At 36.7% G+C, this 24813-nt stretch overlaps 3 protein-coding genes across 5 annotated transcripts in view; 1 reads left to right on the top strand and 2 right to left on the bottom strand.

The window, feature by feature from the left end:
- iffo2b (intermediate filament family orphan 2b) overlaps nucleotides 1-3316 on the bottom strand; it is a 31444-nt gene extending 28128 nt beyond the window's left edge. For all 3 annotated transcript variants that reach the window (XM_022207565.2, XM_022207566.2, XM_022207564.2), the window contains exon 1: nucleotides 2255-3316. In XM_022207565.2, coding sequence (XP_022063257.1) covers nucleotides 2255-2730 — 476 coding nt within the window. In that variant the 5' untranslated portion in view covers nucleotides 2731-3316. The remainder of the gene's footprint in view (nucleotides 1-2254) is intronic.
- Nucleotides 3317-5383: 2067 nt separating this feature from the next.
- On the top strand, nucleotides 5384-9884 carry mrto4 (MRT4 homolog, ribosome maturation factor). The gene is made up of 8 exons (XM_022207569.2): nucleotides 5384-5518; nucleotides 5747-5805; nucleotides 5892-5995; nucleotides 7877-7958; nucleotides 8332-8399; nucleotides 8490-8641; nucleotides 9089-9165; nucleotides 9265-9884. The coding sequence occupies exons 1-8, from the start codon at nucleotides 5491-5493 to the stop codon at nucleotides 9412-9414; spliced, it is 720 nt and encodes a 239-aa protein (XP_022063261.1). The 5' UTR covers nucleotides 5384-5490; the 3' UTR covers nucleotides 9415-9884.
- On the bottom strand, nucleotides 9798-13820 carry akr7a3 (aldo-keto reductase family 7, member A3 (aflatoxin aldehyde reductase)). Its single transcript, XM_022207568.2, has 7 exons — nucleotides 13353-13820; nucleotides 12358-12545; nucleotides 12096-12200; nucleotides 11751-11847; nucleotides 10971-11070; nucleotides 10712-10841; nucleotides 9798-10208 (listed from the first exon to the last, which is right to left on the bottom strand). The coding sequence occupies exons 1-7, from the start codon at nucleotides 13645-13647 to the stop codon at nucleotides 10047-10049; spliced, it is 1077 nt and encodes a 358-aa protein (XP_022063260.1). The 5' UTR covers nucleotides 13648-13820; the 3' UTR covers nucleotides 9798-10046.
- Between the last annotated feature and the right edge of the window lie 10993 nt (nucleotides 13821-24813).

Raw genomic sequence — 24813 nt, forward strand, 5'->3', positions numbered from 1 at the left:
TGTCAGTATTATGTAGAAGATATTGAAGTAACTTCCATATGTAGCTTCTTGAGCATCTGTGTGACAAATTACAGTGTTTTACCTCAGGCTCAGAAAATGCTGTATTGATCAGAAACAGGCGTACTGTGAAATGACACAAAGTAAACAACTGGGCAGCTCATGGTAGGAATGCAAGTGACCCGATCAGAAACAGGGCAATTGGACATCCATCTCCTGGTGTGTGTCCACCCTCGTAACGCTTTAATAAATCACCGCGGCTGTGTGCGAGAGCAGGGTGGGGGGTTCTCGGTCGGGAATGAGGATGCCTTACAAAGCAGGCTGCATATGACACGCAGAGGAGCGCAGGGGTGGAGGGGCTGTAGAAGGGTGGAGTGAAGGAATGGCTGCACACAAAGAGCACAGAAGAGAAAAGGCATGGCAGGATGGAGCTCGGGGACTGAATGCTGAAACGTGACTGTAGTAAAGAGGATTTAATCCGGGAGACAGAAAGAAAGCAACTGGGCAGTGAACTCAGCGGTGATGCAATTATTGAGCTCAGAGCCAGCAAGGAAGGAAAGAAGCAGGAAAAGAGATTGATTGCTATGATTACTGGCCAATAAAAATAGGCTAGGAATGTATGTTGATCCTCACATTTCCACATGTAAGAAGAATACAATGATACCATTAGACACTCAGGACAGTCATTAAAGAAAAACAAACAAAAGCAGATATTTTAGGAGTAAATGTGTAAAGTGGAGGAGCTGGATATTTGCTAACTAAAACTCTTAATTGAAAAAGCAACTGAGGAGGCTGTTTCAAAGTCAACAGCTCCTATTTATGCCAAAAAGAGATCCAGATTTTAGATTTCAGCTGCAGGATGTTTTAATTTGGCTGCCATCCCAGTAGCTGCCGTTCATCTTCCACAGCAGAAATGCACAAAAAAGGGTATGCTGGTTCTACTGGGGGATGACTGGACAGGATATCCAGCTTCCCAGCAGAGTGGGAGAGCGCACACATTCTGTGTCACTGAGTCAGTGAGCTCACAGGGAAGTCAGCGTTCGTCATAGACGACCTCGCCGAGCAGACGGAGGCCTGTTAAAATGCCTCTCTGCTTGAATCATGATGGCGAACAGAAGCAGGCGGTTGCTTGGCATGTCTCCCTTCCAGTAGCCAGCCAAGCCGGTCAACGGTGACGTAGGTCAGCCGGGGACGCTGCAGTGAATCCTCAAGGAAAAACAGTTAATGTGACTAAAAGAACAACAATTGGTGGGGACTGAGCCATGCAGAGGAATTTCCTCATAAGTGGGAGAGAAACAGGCTGAGTTCAGTTCATGATAAACGCCTCGTTCTGACGAGAAGTGCTGAGCCGCCACTCGGCTCTGACACCCTTCATGTGAAATACTACCTCAGGTGTAACTCTATCACTGTGACGCCTGTCATCTCTCCACTATACTGTCAGATGAGCACCTGGTGACATTGGTCAATCACATCCACACGGGAGATAAACATCATACACAAAGTTGAATGGTAAATGAAAACAGCTGCTTCAACTCTCTGATCACATCTTGCAAGAAACTAGATTAATCAGTCTAAACAGCTTTTAGACTGATTAATCTAATGATAATCTAATGATTATTTTCTACGCGCCCTGAGGTTATTCGATAAAATATAAGAAAACAGAGAACATCACAAGCAGCAAAAATTTAATTTACTACGATACAAAACTGAGGGAAATGGGGCATTATCAAAATGGAAAAAAGTGATCAAAAAATGGTAAAATTGAAAATAGTTCCTGGTTAATCGCCTAATTGTTTTAGCTCCAATGTGAACCATTTGGTATGAGAAAAATGAGTCTATCTTCAAGAGCAATGTTGACTATGTGCCCAGATTTAATGTAGCACTACATTAAAAGAACTTCTTGTCTGATAAACTGTTCCATCCAGTCTGAATAAGTCAAAGCTTTAACTTGTTCCAGCAGAGTGCCTGCAGTCTAGACTTAATGAGAAATGACTACAGGGACACTAAGTGTGTCTGTGTGACATTTTATACTTTTTACAGTATTTTTGTTATTTTTGAGTGGCTATATGAGTGCAGTGATGATTATTTTCTGGGTCCACAGAGTTTATAGTTTGATAGCAATGTTTAAAAGTAAATGTGGGCCCCACAGTAACATCCATTCAAGGCCCTCCTGTTCAGATGATTCCTGTACTTGAACGTACTGCCAGTTTTGTGGTGCAAACACCTGCTTTTAAATCAACATGCACACTTTACTCACTTCCTCTTGTACTCGTCCCTCTCCCTCTTGACTTTGGCCAGCACGTTGTACAGAGCCCTCACTTCTGGGGTGATGGTGTCTATCTGGACCCCAACTCCGTCCGGGTGCGTCCACGTCACCCCGGGCGCGTGGAGGGTCTCCAAGCGCTCTCCTTGCCTCCGGACGTGGGTGAAGCTCCAGATGGTGCCTGGCAGCCTGGACTCTGGGCCGTCGGTCTGCACGGCGACTTCCCGGGCGTAAAGGTGTCGGTACTGCGGTCTCTGCAGAGCTTGCTGCAGCTGGCTCTCCAACAGTTTGTTCCTCCTCTCCAGCTCGTGGACTTTGGCGAGGAAGCAGCGGAATCGCAGGTTGAGGGTTTTCAGCACATGGATGTTGGAGCCCAGGTCGTTACGCAGGGCGCTGGTCACCGCGCCCGACCCGGTGGGGACGTTGCAGACCGGACCGGGCGGAGTGTCGGAGAAAAACAGCGAGTTCATGTTGGTAAACAAGCAAACCCCCAGAATCCGGCTATGGCTGTGTCTGATCAAGATCTGAAAATAATTTTTTGTTGTTGTTTGTTGTGTTTACCTCTGCATATTCCTTCAAAACCCCCACTCTCCCCTCTTTTACAATGCAGATGCTGAGAGCGTCTGAGCTACTGGAGATGGGGTAACCATGACTGTCCCTGCTGGATTGTTTACACCCCGAGTTACGAACACAGGCCCCTGCAGCATGAGGGGTGTTCACAAGCAAACAGCAAACCCAAAAAGTCCTTTCGGAGGCACAGAGGGCATCATCATCTGCTGGAGGAGCTTTGACGCAGACCGCAATCAGCACCGGCAGCGCTTCCCGTCACCCTCATGTCTCTGTCTCGCCTTTGCTTTGTCAGGAGCTGCTGATGCTGTTCATATAGGCATCCCACAGAGGAAGACGGTCCACCTCCTTCTTTCCTTATCATCCCCCGTTCACCGAGCCTCTATCCGGTCTCCATGTGGTGCGGTGTGGCAGGATGCAGCGCCGCAGAGCCCGGCCTCTCCGTGGATCATGTTGCAAAGTGCTAAACTCGGCACTATCACCAACATCAGCCCCTCCCACCTTCCTCCCCCTTGTCTCTCTCTCTCTCTCTCTCCCACACTCCCACAGAGCTCTGTATATACAGTCTGTGATGGGATCACGAACTGTCTGAGGGCACAGAGATAAGACTAACTGGATGAAGTAGACTAATGCAACAGTACAGTTTAATTCAGTTTAACGCATCACGTTGAAGCCTGCCATTTTGTAGTTTGTTATAAATGATGATGTTTTGCATTATAAAAATAACTAATATTCCACAATAATTACTTTGTAAGTCACAATGGAAATGTTGTGTCACTATAAGAACACATTTATTCAACATGTATTTCTATAGGAACTCAGAAAGATATTATTGTGGTGAAGATTTTGTAGCTTGTATTAACATCATCAGCTTGTTATTTTTTTTATCTATAGGTTTTTGAGGAATCTGACGTGGCGATTTGGTGCTTTACAGTAAACCACAAGTAAAATACTTAATAAGGGATGCTGAAGATTTTAAAAAGAAATAGTGTTCTAGGTAAATAGACAGTGAGTGTTCCAAGTCAAATAAACAACATGTGCAGGCAATCCGAGGAATTTTAAGCAATAAAAAGTAATGGAAATGATTACAGTGTGCAGGAAGGTGCTTGATAAGGTGCAAATTTACATAGTTTACGGTGTAGACAACTTGATATGTGCAGAGGATAATAATCCTATTTATAAAGCTGTGTATGTTAATCCAACACATTGAGTGGATGTCTGTGTTGGAGGGTGAGGGGAAAGAGGTAAGGTCACTGGGGGTCTGTGGCCTTGTTGATGAGATCAGCTGAGAAGATATGAAAGATCCACCTTGTCTTGTAATGAGAAACAGCTCAAACAGTGCATTTAATAAAACAATACAGCATTTCTATAGGAACTTGAAGTCTTCGCTTAGCTCAAAGTGAATTTTGTGCCTCTAATTCTGATACACATTTCCTCTAGATCATATTTTATATAATACAATATACTTAGTATAAAGTGACACATACAAAATCCATCCATTATATATTAACACAAATATACACATGTGAACTGGCCTAAGTCTTGTGTGCTGTCTAGCTATGTTGTTTCAGTCTACTGTGTGTTTTTGTGTTCTCTTTATTGCTGCCATTTGCCAGTTTGTACTTGAATAGCCTCCTAATCTTTATTTATACCATAGTTATATTGTTTTTTTCAGTATTCCATTCTTTCCTATTTGCATTATTATTAGATTATTTCTCCTGGTGGGATCAATAAATCCCATTTAATCTTGAATTTGACTTGGCTTGTCTTGTCTTGCCTTAACGTGTCTTAACTTGTCCCATGTTTGTTGGTATTGCCACTATATTGGATCATGTTGCCAGTAGGTTCTTGATGATATCAGAGTGGATGGGTTGCACCTCTGTTTCAAAAGGTTTTCACATCACATCAATTCAGGAAGAGGTCACTGTCCTGATGTAACATCTTTAAAAATTACACATAAAGGCACAGAACTTCGCCCAAGTCAGCTGGGATAGGCTCCAGCACCCCCCACTACCCTAGTGAGGATAAAGCGGTGTACAGAGAATGGATGGATGGATTGATGGATAGATACAAAGGCACAAATTGTGAAGCATTAAGATGGATTTTTTTTATATAAAAACTGATATTTCAAAAACAAGAGCCAATAATGCACCTAAACATAGATTTTTGAGCAATTTGTGCATTTCTGAACTGGTAGCGCTAAAAAGTTATTGCTTTGGCTCAGGGGCCCCCTGCTGGAATAATCCGTTCATAATAATCCCCATTACCCAGATAATGCTTTCACTGTGACACAAGTGGAATGTGTACTAGATGTTAAAAAAGGTTGCCAAAGTTTTCAAAATCTCATCAAAAGTACTCTGAAAATCCATTTTGGTAATTAATATGCTGTCAAGTAAAAAACAAGTTTAAATAAAAGATTAAATAAATAGAAAAATCTTTTGTGGAGGTTTACAATTTATAATAAGTGCATCTAAAAACACACGCTGCTAACTATTCGTGAAATAAAAGAAATGTAAAGGTCAAAATTACAAACGTGCCTGTTATATTTAAAATTATTTATATTTTCAGTCAGGCGCCACACGGTCAGCTCCACCAAACAGAAACATTTGGGGTCCTTTTACTTCACGTGTGCGCCCGCTGCTCTGCCATCGTGAGACGGAACCATGCCTAAGTCAAGGAGGGACAAGAAAAGTAAGGAAATTAAAGTTTAAATTGTAACATTTACTAAACTATCAAACCAGTTCAGACTTCAAAGTCGTTTCTTGTTGATAATATTTGTTGATAATTAGTATACATGACCAAAATGAGGCTAACAAGCTAACGCTAGCTTAGCTATCTCCAGCATGGCTGCAACACTCAATGCTAGTAGAGCTATCAGGAGCAAACAAACTGACTGTATTTTCCTGATTTATCCCACAGTTTCGTTAACAAAAACCGCCAAGAAGGGACTGGAGTCAAAACAGAAGTTAATCGAGGAGGTGAGTCTTTTCTGCTCTGTTGTTATTTTCAAGCTTTAATTAGTAGTGGTCATGTTTAAAACTTCTCCACCTGGTTTCTTCTCTAGTTACGGAAATGTGTGGACATCTACAGAAACCTCTTCATATTCTCTGTGGCCAACATGAGGAATAACAAGCTGAAAGACATCAGGACAGCGTGGAAACACAGCAGGTAACTCAGACAGTAGTACTTTTATTTGCTGGTTTTAAAGGTCCCCATATGGTGATCCTTTTTTAGCAAGTTAATGAAAGCTTCACATATCTCCTGGTCTTTTCTTTTCTTTTTTAACTCAGAATGTTACAAAGATGGTTCACCACAGCAGTATCGCCTCAGTTTTAGCTCTGTTTCAAGTTTTCAGTGTCTGTAGACTTAAATGCAGATGAGCTGCATCTGTCCGCGGTTGTTTGAGGAAGAAGACACTCCGCATCTCTGGTTGGCAGAGCGACTGTGTGGCGACTGAGATAGACATGAATCAGTGTGTGAGACCAAAACCTTCCATTGCTTTTAACTTTTTCTCAGGTTGATTTTTTTTTTGTATGTGCAAATTTTGCTCCACTGATTGCACAGTTGTTGAGTTTGTTGAGCAGTGGTGCAGTTACAACATCAATAGTTTAGCAGAACAGAGCAGCAGCTTGGCAATTACTATGAAGTAACTGCTGGTTAAAATGTAGTATTGTTGGGTTGGGTTTCAGACATTATTTTGTACTGTCATACAGCAATATAAGTTGTCATACAGCAGAAACAGTCAAATGTTTGAGTAAGAGTAGCTTTATTGGGAATTTGGCTGTAATATACTGCAATACATGTTAGCACAGAGAGCAGATGTAAAGGGCCGGCACAGGCAGAGTTTAGGCTACACTGAAGCACCATAGCTGACACGAAAACAGGTTTAGAATCAATCTTAAAGTTTCCACGATCTCTGAATGTCCCTCTGCTTGACATGTTCCATGTTTCAATCTTTCACTTGTGCATGAATGATTATAGCCTATGGAAAAGTTAACCACATTAGCTACACAACATGCTAGTAAGAATTTTTCATTTGTTGCAGTGACATTGCCATCAAAAATATAAGTAATTCACTGGATTCTCGGTTTGCATCTGGCTGAGACATTTTAGAGTTAGCAGGAGGCTTTAAGAATGGTTATACCTGAAGGTCAGTGAGCTAGGTGCTCATTTTGGATGGCTCTTTTAGAAACCGTGGACATCTCAGTTTCTATGTAGAAACTAAAATCCTCCCTTGCTTGTAAACCAGGGAGGCCATGTGGTTCAGATGGGGCTTGAGAAACCGCAGTAGTAAGTGTATTTATATTCTGACAGTTTTATTTTACCTGTCAGAGTTTTTAAAGTGTACAAAACACAATATAAATGGGCTTTTACCATGTGGGATCTTTAGGTGTCTATCTCATTAGTCATGTGTGTAGTTGTGTGGCAGATTAACTGTAATTGTCACCGTGGCCAAGTGTGTGGAGGATTATCAAAAGGTCACCGAGACACAGTTTGGTCACTCTGGCATTGTACAATCAAGCTCTGATGACGCATTGGAAGCAATAAGTAGGATCAAGCACACAGTAGTAACGTCGCAGTCAGGTGACGGTAAAAAAACACACATTGAAAAGCTGAGTAACTGAATTAGTGAAGACATAAATGGAGCCAACTCTCCAAGAAATATATAGATCTACTCTACGTGAAATGTGTATTATCTTAGATGATTTCTGTTTAAAAATATTGTTTTAACTATGGAAGATAAATGGATGTATTTATTATTCAAATTGAAAGTATAAGATATGCATTATAACTAATCTGTCATAACTTCAACATCAGACTTCTGTATTGAACAGTAAGATACACTTATTATCTCTGAATACTGTTTCAAAACAATATTAATGGAATTCTTAAAGCAGTGGTTAAGTGTTTTGTTTTATTTGTGTTTATATGACACAGAACACATTGTACATGAATCTGTTAAGTCCTTAAGATGAGGGTATTGGGGCAGACAGTGAATTTCACAAAATTAAAGTCTCTCTGGCAACTGATCTTCTCTCTGTTTCACAGATTCTTCTTTGGCAAAAACAAAGTCATGGTTGTTGCTTTGGGGAGACGAGATACAGACGAATACAAAGATAATTTGCACAAGGTAGGTGAGATCTAATGAGTGGTGTCAAAACACTTTAAGAAGAGCTCAGTCAATCCTTGCTGATCCTGGTCACCACCTGTCCAAAGAGTTCAAGATGTTTCGGTCTGGCTGCAGAGACAGTCTGCCAGCATACAGGACAAACAGACTTATAAGACTCTTCTGTACTTCTGCCAATAACCTGTTAAATACCTCAGTGGTATCTTTTGTATTGTTGTAATTTCATATTTATTATTGTTTATATTGTGTGACTACTAGCTGTAAAATGAATTGCTTCTTAAGAGATTTTAAAGACATCCTTGATGCTTTGCAGTAGACTGTGGTAGTTCATTTATTTCAGATGCTTTAAGTCTTTATTGCTTTTGATAATGTTCAGGTCAGCAAGTATCTGCGTGGAGAAGTGGGTGTACTATTCACAAACAAAACCAAGGATGAAGTACAAGAGTAAGTATGCCTTTTTCTAAATTCTTCATTGTTGCAGTGATTCCCCAGATATTGTTTATCCATTTACTATGTGACCTGATTTGCTTGCAGGTATTTCAGTCATTTCAAAGAGATGGACTTTGCTCGAGCCGGCAACCAGGCACAAATGGACATAACTCTGGATGAGGGACCTCTTGAACAGTTTCCTCACTCAATGGAACCCCAGTTGAGACAATTAGGACTTCCCACTGCTCTCAAGAAAGGTAAGATCAAAGGACAGCTCTGGTGATATTGAATATCTGTCTTGTACAGAAATACTACTACAGCCCAGAATCATTCACATAGTAGCCCTTTTTTAAATGCTCATGGATTTTCCTCTCTGCCTGAAGTCAGTCAGTTCCCTTTGAAGAACTAAGTCTTTGAAAGTTTTTAGCACAGGAGTAAATCCATTTGTTGGACTAATTTCTGTCTCGAGGAGCAGTTAGGAGGATTTGTGTCAGCAGGAAAGTGTAAGATTTACTGAAAACAACCTTCAGTGTCCATGTTCTTCATAATTAAATACCTTTTTAATATCTATTTTTTGACAACAATAGACATCTGTGTGCAATTTTAGGTTTTTACTTCAGCTTGATAGGAGTGTGTGTGTGATGATGGAGCTTTAATTTCTCACACTGTTTGACTAAGAAACATTTTGTTTTCTCTTATGAAAGGAGTGGTAACGCTGCTGAAAGACCATGAAGTCTGTAAAGAGGGAGATGTGTTAACTCCTGAGCAGGCTCGTATTCTGGTGAGTTCCTGAATGCTTCACCTTATAAATGTTCACAGTAAATAAACAGTCGTATTTTATGTGGACTGACTGCTCAAATTGTTTTGTTTTTGTCAACAGAAACTCTTTGCTATTGAAATGGCAGAATTCAAGGTGCAGATCAAATGTATGTGGAACTCAGAAACAGGAGAGTTTGAGAACTTTGCTGGAGAGGAAGAGCCTATGCAGGATAATGAAGACGAAGATGATGATGACGATGGTGCAGAATGAAACTGCAGGAGTGTGTACACATTACTTTTTAAGTCATTTTTGCCAGCCTTCAGCAGTGGAGGGACATTTGTTTGGAAGTCTTTCCTTCTGACTGCCTGTGGAGTCCATAATCTCAGCTTTTTTTTTTAATACACAAACAACTGCCCTTTACCTTGAATTTTGCCTTTGGACTAAGTTGCTGTTCAGCAGACGCTGGGAAGTGGTGACAAAGTACATGTAGTCTTGTTGATGCCACAGATTTCAGTGTAATGTAAGAATGCATTGCCTGTAAATACTTTTCCATTTAAACAATGAGGCACGTCATTCATCTGTTAAAACCCATCTCATGGATATTAGTCGTATGAAGAGGAAAACCTTTTGTTCAAGTGAGAAAATTTAAGGCAGACTTCTGAAAAGTTTATCCCCAGAAAATATATGAAATTGTCATTTTTACATTTGTACATGAACAATGAAGTGCTCTTACATGTCAACACATAAAAGTCTTCAGTCATTCATAAGAAAATGATTCATTTGAAATGTGATTTCAAGAAAATAATTGAAGGAGGTATTTAGCAAAACAGGGCTTTAGCAGATCTATGTTCTGTAAAATGCACTTTGACTGAGCTCTTGGCACCCGAGCAAAGAGAAGGTCCTCATCTGAAGTAGTTTGGACACTCGTGGGCTACAAGGTTCCAGGCTTCACTGAAGGCATCGACCACTCTTTGATCCAGAGGACCCTCTTCTGCAGCTGCCAGGTTTTGCTGAAGTTGCTCCATGCTTGACATGCCGATGATGACTCCATCTCCTAGATCACCCTGGACACGAGAGAGAGAGGAAAAATCATGCAACTTCATTTTAATGAGGATACTTGGGTGGTTAACTGGTCAGCATGCACAAGCTATGATCATTTATACATATTTTCCTTGCCATTTAATGTGAGGTACTTGTGTGAAATGATAATACTCCAAAAACCTGAGCTTTGAAGAGTTGGAAAAATTGCACATTTTTAAGTCAGTTTATTTCTCGAGACACTATGTTGATTTAGATAATATGGCAAGAAAAAAAATTAGGGCTTTGAATCTTTGACAAAGTAGAAAGAAATGACTAGCATCCTACAAGAAGACACAATCAAATAGACCACTAATGTACTGACAGAAATTCAGCATTTTGAATGCCGCATGATAGGAGCATTAAAAGCACATTTTAGCTCATAGTGATTATGAGTTAGGACAACTCTTTGGCTATTTTCATGACGTTATTTTGTATATCGTGTCCCATATGGGCCAGAAGTCATGTCACTGTATCGGTCCATGGGTACCTTAAGTTGGGAGTGGTGGTACATCCAGCGCATAGCAGCAGAAGTCAGGGAGGGTTTCTCGGAGCCGTACGCTGTCTCCAGGGCCTTCAGGACCACCTCTATAGCCTCAAAATGACTTTGCTTCCAGTATCTTACACAGAAGAAGAGGACAGTCCGTTATCACTCCCTGTGCTCTAACAGTGTGGATGAAACCCAGCGCATGCGACGACACAAAACAAGCTGTTGGGAAGATTTACAAATCAGACCGCAAGTCCCTCACCTGTCCCTGTATGCTGCAGCCCAGCTGTTACCGAAGAACCGTCCTGCAGGCTGAGAACCCTCTTTGTCTTCGTAATGATACTTTCCTGTCAGAAGGCCACCTGGGACAGGAGCAGCAATGTCAGAATTCAGGATTTTCAAGGGTATTTATGCAGTCAGTGTGATTAATTTAAACACATTTAAAAAGGTGCAGTCAGTGTCAAAACAAGAACAAAAAAATGCTACTTCTAGTAAGCTAACATGCTCATGTACGCAGCAGGTAATGTTTATTATGTTCACCATCATGCAAACATTTGCCAATTATTACTAAATGCAGTACAGTTAAGGATGATAGAAATGTCAGTTTGTCACTATCGTATTGTATAAATCTGTTTTATGATGGTGGCACATGAAGAGGGATTGCTTAAGTAAATAGACTTAATTTTGAGTAGGAAATGGAGGATGTGTGTAACAGATTTTAATACAATCCATCCAATAGTTGGATGTTTGATAAACTCAAAATTCTCATTGGCTTGCGGACTACTGAATTCATTAGGATCAAACATCTGGGAACCATGAATATCTGAATCAAATTGCATGACAATCTACTACATTAAAGAAATTTGTCACAGTCCTTAGATCCCTGCCACTAAAACAGCTGAAATAGGAATGAGATAAGTTGCAGTCCAGCAGGTATCAAATGTTATTCCTCCATAAAGAGGGAAACATTTATCAAAATCTCCTTTTGAATTAAATTAAATGTTGATTGCATTGTGCCCTAAAGAAGACAGACATACAGTACCTGCAAGAGGATTATATGCATAGAATCTCATTCCAAAATATCTCAGACATGGCAGCAATTCTTTTTCCACCTGTCTTGTGGTGGCATTGTACATTCCCTGTGAAAGGTTGCAAGAGTCCAAGTTAGTGTGGAAACGATTGTGAAACAGATAAAGTCCAAGTTACAATATAATAAGCTTGCAAGTCTAGAACACCTAGTGAAAACGTAATGCTTAACTGATGTTTCCTCATTTTATAAATACTGCAAACATCTAAAAGCACAACATTTCTAACACTCACAGAACCTATGCACAACAGATAGATTATGCCATTCATTGGAGATAGAATTTATAAGATTATGACATACTTGATAGACAGTGGGAACTATCCAATTGTTTTGTCTGCAGATGCAAACGATTTCCGCCACTTCCCATGATGCATAGTTGGACAGGCCAAACTCCTTGAATTTTCCCTGAGGGTGGTAGCTTAAAATGAATCAATGTTTAATGCAATATTGTCACGTAAGTAGTTACAGCTGCGGTGTCGTGAGTCGTATGGCTTTCACACTGTGGGTGAATAAGTAGCTTTTTTGAAGTGCTTCAGCAACATTTTAAGCTGGAGGCAGTCACCTCTTTGTGGAGTTCATTGCAGGTCCTCAGAGTATCTTGGATTGGGTTTTCGTGGTCCGGGGCGTGGAGGTAGAACAGGTCCACAGAGTCGGTCTGCAGCCTCTGGAGGGAGGTTTCCAGCTGGGAGCGCACACTTTCTGGCTTCAGGGTCTTCCCATCCCACGGGTTGGCTTTGGTGGCGATGCTTACTGGTAATTAAATGAAAGTGTGTCATTCCAGGGGTTTTCTGTGAATACATAAAGCATTAAATGTGCTGGAATATATCAGAGTGATGGTCATTGAGTATGCTTAAGTGTACAAATTTGTTATTACAAAACTAAATATGAAATCTTCATAATGCAGTGATCTAACCTCACAGGCCAATTTGAGCATTTCAGAATTGTTACCTTATTCTCAAAATTTACTGTCGCTCTGACTTTAACTGCAACATGAATGCTACACACTAATACAGAATTTATTTTTGTTTTTTCCTCATAGATGGTTTGATTACTGCCTATTTATTTCCAATTGAGGGCCGAGGACAAAATATAACTATCTGACATATTACGGAAAAGTGCTGCAGTGTTTGATGTTCAAAATAATGTGTAACCTTGCATATGACTAACTGTAACAGTGCAGAAAATCTTTTTTATGTACATTCTCTTGAAAAAAAACACAGAGGCTTATTATGTACTCTCAGAATAAAGCACTATATATTTGCTTCTTTTGATTTTGTCAGACCACTAAAAGGATTGAAATGGTATTTAAAGATTTGTAAGGCTGCTATCATGCAAGAAAAGACCTGAAATGAAAACTGACTCTATCTAATGGTCAGAAGGGAAATACAGTGGGAGGCATCTTGCCCCTTTACGCAAATTGACAGAAAAACTGCATGGTTACCCACAATTCCAAGGGGGGCAATCACTTTCAATCACCTCAAAAAGCCCAGGTGAGGTGTGCAAACTTGAAGCCTTCAATATTTATGTTTACCACTACAACTTACGGCTCTGAATCACCTGTTTTAGCAAGTTTCATGCCTCCCATGACGGTCTCCGCCTTCCCATCCGCGTACATGAAGGCTGTGTCCAGCAGGTTGTGCCCTCTGCCCAGGAAAGCCTTCACCATCTGCAGGCTCTGCTCGGCGTCAGCTCGGCCTCCAAACGCCATGGTTCCCAGCAAGGAGACGGGCCTTTTAGCCGCAGACGACGACATGTTTCTACGAGCCACAAACCTCGGCAGCTGTTTTAGCACGTCTGTAACGAAAGGACCGTGTCGGAGTGTGGACAATCTTCCTGTAACGACCTGCAGCATGCTACTGTGGAGCAGCGACGCAGAGGCTAAGGGTCGTTTCGTAAGCGGTAATTAGGGAGCGTCGTAAAGTTACTTAACCGCTTTTAAAACGCAAAATGTGCTGCGGTGGATTATCAGTTGAAATAAAGAGCTATTTGGCTAACTTGCTTGGCTCGAGTGAAAGCAGTGCAAAGTCCATTTTTTTGTTACCCCTTCCTGTTGTTTTAGGCATGCATGTTAATATTTGTTCTTCATTGCGTCATATCGAGCCTGCTTCTCATAGTAGGTCATTCTTGTTTTTGTCCACAAGGTGTCAGCAGATTATCGTCCATTTAAAAAAAGAAAAAACCCTGTCTGGTACTTCTCACATACAGATGAAGGACAAATAAAAGGAAAAAACAGCAAAAATGTCTTAGTAAGGTGTTGGAGTAATGTCTGCCACCAGAACAACTTTGGTTCTCCTTGGCATTGACCGCTCAAGTGTCTGACCTCCACTGGAGGAATGAACACCATTTTTACAAAACATATTCTCTCATTTGATAAGCTTCACTTGAACTTCTAATAATGGTGGAAGAGGACACTGTCAAACACGTCAGCACAAAATGTGCTTTTAGATTGTGAACTGGTGCCTGCGAAAGACCAAAGAAATCAAAATCAAATCAAAGGCCTTTATTGTTGTGTGATAGCGCATATGTTGAAATTGGAAGCACTGCTCAATCTGATGCATGACAGAACAATTTAAAAAATGTAAGGAGCAAAGAATTTATCAACAAGAATATTATATATAATAAAACAGCACAAAGTATAGTTTAGTACGTTTTCCAAAATGTGACCAAAACGTCATGTTAGCATGTTGTCCAAAATATGACCAAAGTGTGATAGTTTAGTATGTCGTCCAAAATATGATAAAAATGTCACACTTCAGTATGTTGTCCAAAATATGAAAAATAGTCATATGTTAGTATGTCGTCCAAAATGTGGCAAAAATGTCATAGTTTAGTATGTCGTCCAAAATATGACGAAAACATCATACTTTAGTATGTCGTTCGAAATATGACAAAAACGTCATAGTTTAGTACGTCGTCCAAAACATGAAAAAAGGTCATACTTTAGTATGTCATCCAACATTTGAAAAATAGGCATATGTTAGTATGTCGTCCAAAATGTGACAAAAATGTCACAGTTTAGTATATCGTCCAAAATGTCAAAAAATGTTATAGTTTAGTATGTCTTCCAAAATATGACAAAAACGTCATAATTTAGTATGTCATCAAAAATATCACAAAAACGTCACAGTTCTGTATGTCGTCCAAAATGTGACAAAAATGTCATAGTTACCTCCGCCAAGGAGGTTATGTGACACCCGGCGTTTGTGTGTCTGTCTGTCTGTTAGTTAGCAAGATAACTCAAAAACGCGTGGCCAGATTCAGATGAAATTTGGAGGAGATGTAGACTGTGGTAAGAGGAAGAGCCATAGGCATCAGTTTAGGGGGGGACGGTGGGGATGTGTCCCCCCCACTTTTTGTCAGGGGTCATTTTGTCTCCAACACATTCAAATTCTTCACATGTAAGCCGTTGTAAACCCAGTTATTTTCAGCAGTATAGAAAATTCCGACGCTCCTGAACGCACCATCCGCACTCGGCCGAGAGTTGCACAGACATGCAGCACACCTTCGTGAGGTTAAAAAAAAAACAAAAAACGTGCAGATGCTTCATTTGCGCCCGTGCCAAGTGGAAGCTCCGACCAGAGGTGTGCAGGGGCAAAATTTCGGCCCGGGAGAATTAGTACTATAGCGGCCTACAGACCCCTCTACCTGCAAAAACCAATAGCTCAACAAGATGAGCCTCTGCCTTTGGTATGGTGGTTGTGAGTTCGAACCCAGTTTGCGGCATTTTGTCGCCGTTTTTCGACATTTTCTCAAAGTGCTGTGGTCACCATCCCCCCCACTTTCAAATACAAACTGACGCCCTTGGGAAGAGCTGATTTAATTTTGGTGGCAATCCGGAAAGGATCCTGGATTCTGGATCACTTTGAATTTTTTAGTATGTTTGAGTATGTGGTCCAAAATAGGACAAAAACATCATAGGTTAGTATGTCATCCAACAAACTGGAACAAAGTGTCCAGATAGCTCAACTGGTTAACAAGGTGATTTGTAAACAGAATTGTGTCAAGAGATGCAGATTCGATTCCGGCTCATGCTCCTTTACTGCATGGGTTTCCTGTTTTCCTCTCTATCCTTGGCTGAGGTCTGCACTCTCTGAGTGCTTTTCTAGTTACCTCCGCCAAGGAGGTTATGTGAATTAGTATGTCGTCCAAAATGTGACAAAAAATGTCATAGTTTAGTATGTTGTCCAAAATATGACAAAAACGTCATAATTGAGTATGTCATCCAAAATATGAAAAATAGTCATGTGTTAGTATGTCGTCAAAAATATGACAAAAACATCATGGATTAGTTTGTCGTCCAGAAGTGACAAAAACATCATAGATTAGTATGTCGTCAAAAATATGACAAAAACGTCATAGTTTAGTATGTTGTCCAAAATGTCAAAAAAAGTTATAGTTTAGTATGTCGTCAAAAATATGACAAAAACGTCATATTTTAGTATGTCGTCAAAAATATGACAAAAACGTCATAGTTTAGTATGTCGTCCAGAAGTGACAAAAACGTCATAGTTTAGTATGTTGTCCAAAATATGACAAAAACATCATAGATTAGTATGTCGTCCAAAATGTGACAAAAATGTCATAGTTTAGTATGTCGTCCAGAATGTGACAAAAACGTCATAATTTAGTATGTCATCCAAAATATGAAAAATAGTCATATTTTAGTATGTCACCAAAATGTGACAAAAATGTCATAGTTTAGTATGTCATTCAAAATATGACAAAAACATCGTAGTTTAGTATGTTGTCAAAAATATGAAAAATAGTCATGTGTTAGTATGTCCCCAAAATGTGACAAAAATGTCATAGTTTAGTATGTCATTCAAAATATGACAAAAACATCGTAGTTTAGTATGTCGTCAAAAATATGACAAAAACGTCATATTTTAGTATGTCGTCAAAAATATGACAAAAACGTCATAGTTTAGTATGTCGTCCAAAAGTGACAAAAACATCATAGATTAGTATGTCGTCCAAAATGTGACAAAAATGTCATAGTTTAGTATGTCGTCCAAAATGTGACAAAAATGTCATAGTTTAGTATGTCGTCCAAAATACGACAAAAATGTCATAATTTAGTATGTCATCCAAAATATGAAAAATAGTCATGTGTTAGTATGTCCCCAAAATGTGACAAAAATGTCATAGTTTAGTATGTCATTCAAAATATGACAAAAACATCGTAGTTTAGTATGTCGTCAAAAATATGACAAAAATGTCATATTTTAGTATGACGTCAAAAATATGACAAAAACGTCATAGTTTAGTATGTCGTCCAGAAGTGACAAAAACATCATAGATTAGTATGTCGTCCAAAATGTGACAAAAATGTCATAGTTTAGTATGTCGTCCAAAATGTGACAAAAATGTCATAGTTTAGTGCGTTGTCCAAAATATGAAAAAAAGGTCATACTTTAGTATGTCATCCAAAATGTGAAAAATAGTCACATGTTAGTATGTCGTCAAAAATATGACAAAAATGTCATAGTTTAGTATGTCTTCCAAAAGTGACAAAAATGTCATAGTTTAGTATGTCATCCAAAATATGACAAAAACGTCATAGTTTAGTCTGTTGTCCAAAATATGAAAAAAGTCATACTTTACTATGTCGTTCGAAATATGACCAAAACGTCAGAGTTTAGTGCGTCGTTCAAAATATGAAAAATAGTCATGCGTTAGTATGTCGTCCAAAATATGACAAAAACGTCATAATTTAGTATGTCATCCAAAATATGAAAAATAGTCATGTGTTAGTATGTCCCCGAAATGTGACAAAAATGTCATAGTTTAGTATGTCATTCAAAATATGACAAAAACATCGTAGTTTAGTATGTCGTCAAAAATATGACAAAAACGTCATATTTTAGTATGTCATCAAAAATATGACAAAAACGTCATAGTTTAGTATGTCGTCCAGAAGTGACAAAAACATCATAGATTAGTATGTCGTCAAAAATATGACAAAAACGTCATAGTTTAGTATGTTGTCCAAAATGTCAAAAAAAGTTATAGTTTAGTATGTCGTCAAAAATATGACAAAAACGTCATATTTTAGTATGTCGTCCAAAAATATGACAAAAACGTCATAGTTTAGTATGTCGTCCAAAGTGTCAAAAAAAAGTTATAGTTTAGTATGTCGTTAAAAATATGACAAAAACGTCATACTTTAGTATGTCGTCCAAAATGTGACAAAAATGTCATAGTTTAGTATGTCGTCCAGAATGTGACAAAAACGTCATAATTTAGTATGTCATCCAAAATATGAAAAATAGTCATGTGTTAGTATGTCGCCAAAATGTGACAAAAATGTCATAGTTTAGTATGTCATTCAAAATATGACAAAAACATCGTAGTTTAGTATGTCGTCAAAAATATGAAAAATAGTCATGTGTTAGTATGTCCCCAAAATGTAACAAAAATGTCATAGTTTAGTATGTCATTCAAAATATGACAAAAACATCGTAGTTTAGTATGTTGTCAAAAATATGACAAAAACGTCATATTTTAGTATGTCGTCAAAAATATGACAAAAACGTCATAGTTTAGTATGTCGTCCAGAAGTGACAAAAACATCATAGATTAGTATGTCGTCCAAAATGTGACAAAAATGTCATAGTTTAGTATGTCGTCCAAAATGTGACAAAAATGTCATAGTTTAGTATGTCGTCCAAAATACGACAAAAATGTCATAATTTAGTATGTCATCCAAAATATGAAAAATCGTCATGTGTTAGTATGTCACCAAAATGTGACAAAAAAGTTATAGTTTAGTATGTCATTCAAAATATGACAAAAACATCGTAGTTTAGTATGTCGTCAAAAATGTCAAAAAAAGTTATAGTTTAGTATGTCGTCAAAAATGTGACAAAAACATCATAGTTTAGTATGTTGTCCAAAATGTCAAAAAAAGTTATAGTTTAGTATGTCGTCAAAAATGTGACAAAAACGTCATAGTTTAGTATGTCGTGCAGAAGTGACAAAAATGTCATAGTTTAGTATGTCATCCAAAATATGAAAAATAGACCATGTGTTAGTATGTCGTCCAAAATGTGACAAAAACGTCATAGTTTAGTATGTCGTCCAAAATGTGACAAAAACATCGTTGTTTAGTATGTCATCAAAAATATGACAAAAATATCATAGTTTAGTCTGTCGTCCAAAATGTCAAAAAAACGTTATAGTTTATTATATCGTCCAAAATGTGACAAAAACGTCATAGTTTAGTATGTCGTCAAAAATATGACAAAAACGTCATAGTTTAGTATGTCGTCCAAAATATGACAAAAACGTCATAATTTAGTATGTCGTCAAAAATATGACAAAAACATCATAGATTAGTATGTCGTCCAAAATGTGACAAAAATGTCACAGTTCAGTATGTTGTCCAAAATATGAAAAACAGTCATATGTTAGTATGTCATTCGAAATATGACCAAAACGTCATAGTTTAGTATGTCGTCCAAAATGTCAAAAAAAGTTATAGTTTAGTATGTCGTCCAACATGTGACAAAAACGTCATTGTTTAGTATGTCGTCAAAAATATGACAAAAATGTCATAGTTTAGTTTGTTGTCCAAAATATGAAAAAAGTCATACTTTACTATGTCATTTGAAATATGACCAAAACGTCATAGTTTAGTGCGTTGTCCAAAATATGAAAAAAAGGTCATACTTTAGTATGTCATCCAAAATGTGAAAAATAGTCACATGTTAGTATATCGTCCAAAATGTGACAAAAATGTCATAGTTTAGTATGTCGTCCAAAATGTGACAAAAATGTCATAGTTTAGTATGTCATTCAAAATATGACAAAAACATCGTAGTTTAGTATGTCATCAAAAATACGACAAAAATGTCATAGTTTAGTCTGTCGTCCAAAATGTGACAAAAACGTCATATTTTAGTATGTCGTCAAAAATATGACAAAAATGTCATAGTTTAGTATGTTGTCCAAAATATGACAAAAACATCATAGATTAGTATGTCGTCCAAAATGTGACAAAAATGTCATAGTTTAGCATGTCGTCAAAAATATGACAAAAACGTCATAGTTTAGTATGTTGTCAAAAATATGACAAAAACGTCATATTTTAGTATGTCGTCAAAAATATGACAAAAACGTCATAGTTTAGTATGTCGTCCAAAAAGTGACAAAAACGTCATAGTTTAGCATGTCGTCAAAAATATGACAAAAACGTCATAGTTTAGTATGTTGTCAAAAATATGACAAAAACGTCATATTTTAGTATGTCGTCAAAAATATGACAAAAATGTCATAGTTTAGTATGTTGTCCAAAATATGACAAAAACATCATAGATTAGTATGTCGTCCAAAATGTGACAAAAATGTCATAGTTTAGTATGTCGTCCAAAATACAACAAAAACGTCATAGTTTAGTCTGTCGTCCAAAATGTCAAAAAAAATTATAGTTTAGTATGTCGTCCAAAATGTGACAAAAACATCGTAGTTTAGTATGTCATCAAAAATGTCAAAAAAAGTTATAGTTTAGTATGTCATTCAAAATATGACAAAAACATCGTAGTTTAGTATGTCGTCAAAAATGTCAAAAAAAGTTATAGTTTAGTATGTCGTCCAAAATACGACAAAAATATCATAGTTTAGTCTGTCGTCCAAAATGTCAAAAAAAGTTATAGTTTAGTATGTCGTCCAATATGTGACAAAAACGTCATAGTTTAGTATGTAGTCAAAAATATGACAAAAACGTCATATTTTAGTATGTAGTCCAAAATGTGACAAAAACGTCATAGTTTACTATGTCACCAAAAATATGACAAAAACGTCATAGTTTAGTATGTCGTCAAAAATACGACAAAAATGTCATATTTTAGTATGTAGTCCAAAATGTGACAAAAACGTCATAGTTTAGTATGTCACCAAAAATATGACAAAAACGTCATAGTTTAGTATGTCGTCCAAAATGTCAAAAAAAGTTATAGTTTAGTATGTCGTCCAATATGTGACAAAAACGTCATAGTTTAGTATGTAGTCAAAAATATGACAAAAACGTCATATTTTAGTATGTAGTCCAAAATGTGACAAAAACGTCATAGTTTACTATGTCACCAAAAATATGACAAAAACGTCATAGTTTAGTATGTCGTCAAAAATACGACAAAAATGTCATAGTTTAGTCTGTCGTCCAAAATGTGACAAGAACGTCATAGTTTAGTATGTCGTCCAAAATGTGACAAAAACGTCATAGTTTAGTCTGTCGTCCAAAATGTGACAAAAACGTCATAGTTTAGTATGTCGTCCAAAATACGACAAAAATGTCATAATTTAGTATGTCATCCAAAATATGAAAAATCGTCATGTGTTAGTATGTCACCAAAATGTGACAAAAAGTTATAGTTTAGTATGTCATTCAAAATATGACAAAAACATCGTAGTTTAGTATGTCGTCAAAAATGTCAAAAAAAGTTATAGTTTAGTATGTCGTCAAAAATGTGACAAAAATATCATAGTTTAGTATGTTGTCCAAAATGTCAAAAAAAGTTATAGTTTAGTATGTCGTCAAAAATATGACAAAAATGTCATAGTTTAGTTTGTTGTCCAAAATATGAAAAAAGTCATACTTTACTATGTCATTTGAAATATGACCAAAACGTCATAGTTTAGTGCGTTGTCCAAAATATGAAAAAAAGGTCATACTTTAGTATGTCATCCAAAATGTGAAAAATAGTCACATGTTAGTATATCGTCCAAAATGTGACAAAAATGTCATAGTTTAGTATGTCGTCCAAAATGTGACAAAAATGTCATAGTTTAGTATGTCATCAAAAATACGACAAAAATGTCATAGTTTAGTCTGTCGTCCAAAATGTGACAAAAACGTTATAGTTTAGTATGTCGTCCAACATGTGACAAAAACGTCATATTTTAGTATGTCGTCAAAAATATGACAAAAACGTCATAGTTTAGTATGTCGTCCAAAAAGTGACAAAAACGTCATAGTTTAGCATGTCGTCAAAAATATGACAAAAACGTCATAGTTTAGTATGTTGTCAAAAATATGACAAAAACGTCATATTTTAGTATGTCGTCAAAAATATGACAAAAATGTCATAGTTTAGTATGTTGTCCAAAATATGACAAAAACATCATAGATTAGTATGTCGTCCAAAATGTGACAAAAATGTCATAGTTTAGTATGTCGTCCAAAATACGACAAAAACGTCATAGTTTAGTCTGTCGTCCAAAATGTCAAAAAAAATTATAGTTTAGTATGTCGTCCAAAATGTGACAAAAACATCGTAGTTTAGTATGTCATCAAAAATATGACAAAAATATCATAGTTTAGTCTGTCGTCCAAAATGTCAAAAAAAGTTATAGTTTAGTATGTCGTCCAATATGTGACAAAAACGTCATAGTTTAGTATGTAGTCAAAAATATGACAAAAATGTCATATTTTAGTATGTAGTCCCAAATGTGACAAAAACGTCATAGTTTAGTATGTCGTCCAAAATACGACAAAAATGTCATAATTTAGTATGTCATCCAAAATATGAAAAATCGTCATGTGTTAGTATGTCACCAAAATGTGACAAAAAAGTTATAGTTTAGTATGTCATTCAAAATATGACAAAAACATCGTAGTTTAGTATGTCGTCAAAAATGTCAAAAAAAGTTATAGTTTAGTATGTCGTCAAAAATGTGACAAAAATATCATAGTTTAGTATGTTGTCCAAAATGTCAAAAAAAGTTATAGTTTAGTATGTCGTCAAAAATGTGACAAAAACGTCATAGTTTAGTATGTCGTGCAGAAGTGACAAAAATGTCATAATTTAGTATGTCATCCAAAATATGAAAAATAGACCATGTGTTAGTATGTCGTCCAAAATGTGACAAAAACGTCATAGTTTAGTATGTCGTCCAAAATGTGACAAAAACATCGTTGTTTAGTATGTCATCAAAAATATGACAAAAATATCATAGTTTAGTCTGTCGTCCAAAATGTCAAAAAAACGTTATAGTTTATTATATCGTCCAAAATGTGACAAAAACGTCATAGTTTAGTATGTCGTCCAAAATATGACAAAAACGTCATAGTTTAGTATGTCGTCCAAAATATGACAAAAACGTCATAATTTAGTATGTCGTCAAAAATATGACAAAAACATCATAGATTAGTATGTCGTCCAAAATGTGACAAAAATGTCACAGTTCAGTATGTTGTCCAAAATATGAAAAACAGTCATATGTTAGTATGTCATTCGAAATATGACCAAAACGTCATAGTTTAGTATGTCGTCAAAAATGTCAAAAAAAGTTATAGTTTAGTATGTCGTCCAACATGTGACAAAAACGTCATTGTTTAGTATGTCGTCAAAAATATGACAAAAATGTCATAGTTTAGTTTGTTGTCCAAAATATGAAAAAAGTCATACTTTACTATGTCATTTGAAATATGACCAAAACGTCATAGTTTAGTGCGTTGTCCAAAATATGAAAAAAGGTCATACTTTAGTATGTCATCCAAAATGTGAAAAATAGTCACATGTTAGTATATCGTCCAAAATGTGACAAAAATGTCATAGTTTAGTATGTCGTCCAAAATGTGACAAAAATGTCATAGTTTAGTATGTCATCAAAAATACGACAAAAATGTCATAGTTTAGTCTGTCGTCCAAAATGTGACAAAAACGTTATAGTTTAGTATGTCGTCCAACATGTGACAAAAACGTCATATTTTAGTATGTCGTCAAAAATATGACAAAAACGTCATAGTTTAGTATGTCGTCCAAAAAGTGACAAAAACGTCATAGTTTAGCATGTCGTCAAAAATATGACAAAAACGTCATAGTTTAGTATGTTGTCAAAAATATGACAAAAACGTCATATTTTAGTATGTCGTCAAAAATATGACAAAAATGTCATAGTTTAGTGTGTTGTCCAAAATATGACAAAAACATCATAGATTAGTATGTCGTCCAAAATGTGACAAAAATGTCATAGTTTAGTATGTCGTCCAAAATACGACAAAAACGTCATAGTTTAGTCTGTCGTCCAAAATGTCAAAGAAAATTATAGTTTAGTATGTCGTCCAAAATGTGACAAAAACATCGTAGTTTAGTATGTCATCAAAAATATGACAAAAATATCATAGTTTAGTCTGTCGTCCAAAATGTCAAAAAAAGTTATAGTTTAGTATGTCGTCCAATATGTGACAAAAACGTCATAGTTTAGTATGTAGTCAAAAATATGACAAAAATGTCATATTTTAGTATGTAGTCCAAAATGTGACAAAAACGTCATAGTTTACTATGTCACCAAAAATATTACAAAAACGTCATAGTTTAGTATGTCGTCCAAAATACGACAAAAATGTCATATTTTAGTATGTAGTTCAAAATGTGACAAAAACGTCATAGTTTAGTATGTCACCAAAAATATGACAAAAACGTCATAGTTTAGTATGTCGTCCAAAATGTCAAAAAAAGTTATAGTTTAGTATGTCGTCCAATATGTGACAAAAACGTCATAGTTTAGTATGTAGTCAAAAATATGACAAAAACGTCATATTTTAGTATGTAGTCCAAAATGTGACAAAAACGTCATAGTTTACTATGTCACCAAAAATATGACAAAAACGTCATAGTTTAGTATGTCGTCAAAAATACGACAAAAATGTCATAGTTTAGTCTGTCGTCCAAAATGTGACAAGAACGTCATAGTTTAGTATGTCGTCCAAAATGTGACAAAAACGTCATAGTTTAGTCTGTCGTCCAAAATGTGACAAGAACGTCATAGTTTAGTATATCGTCCAAAATATGACAAAAACGTCATAGTTTACTATGTCACCAAAAATATGACAAAAACGTCATAGTTTAGTATGTCGTCAAAAATACGACAAAAATGTCATAGTTTAGTCTGTCGTCCAAAATGTGACAAAAACGTCATAGTTTAGTATGTCATCCAAAATATGACAAAAACATCGTAGTTTAGTATGTTGTCAAAAATATGACAAAAATATCATAGTTTAGTCTGTCGTCCAAAA

This window comes from Acanthochromis polyacanthus, chromosome 5, assembly GCF_021347895.1.
Source record: "Acanthochromis polyacanthus isolate Apoly-LR-REF ecotype Palm Island chromosome 5, KAUST_Apoly_ChrSc, whole genome shotgun sequence".
Lineage (NCBI taxonomy): Eukaryota > Metazoa > Chordata > Actinopteri > Pomacentridae > Acanthochromis > Acanthochromis polyacanthus.

Excerpts from the sequence above, each read along its gene's own strand:
- akr7a3 (XM_022207568.2), bottom strand. The coding sequence starts at position 13,647 with ATGCTGCAGGTCGTTACAGGAAGATTGTCCACACTCCGACACGGTCCT. Across the intron at positions 11,071-11,750 it reads TGCATATAATCCTCTTGCAG|GTGGCCTTCTGACAGGAAAG; the intron begins GTACTGTATGTC and ends CTCCTGTCCCAG. Across the intron at positions 10,209-10,711 it reads ACCACCACTCCCAACTTAAG|GGTGATCTAGGAGATGGAGT; the intron begins GTACCCATGGAC and ends TCTCGTGTCCAG.
- mrto4 (XM_022207569.2), top strand. The coding sequence starts at position 5,491 with ATGCCTAAGTCAAGGAGGGACAAGAAAA. Across the intron at positions 8,400-8,489 it reads ACCAAGGATGAAGTACAAGA|GTATTTCAGTCATTTCAAAG; the intron begins GTAAGTATGCCT and ends ATTTGCTTGCAG. Across the intron at positions 8,642-9,088 it reads TCCCACTGCTCTCAAGAAAG|GAGTGGTAACGCTGCTGAAA; the intron begins GTAAGATCAAAG and ends CTCTTATGAAAG.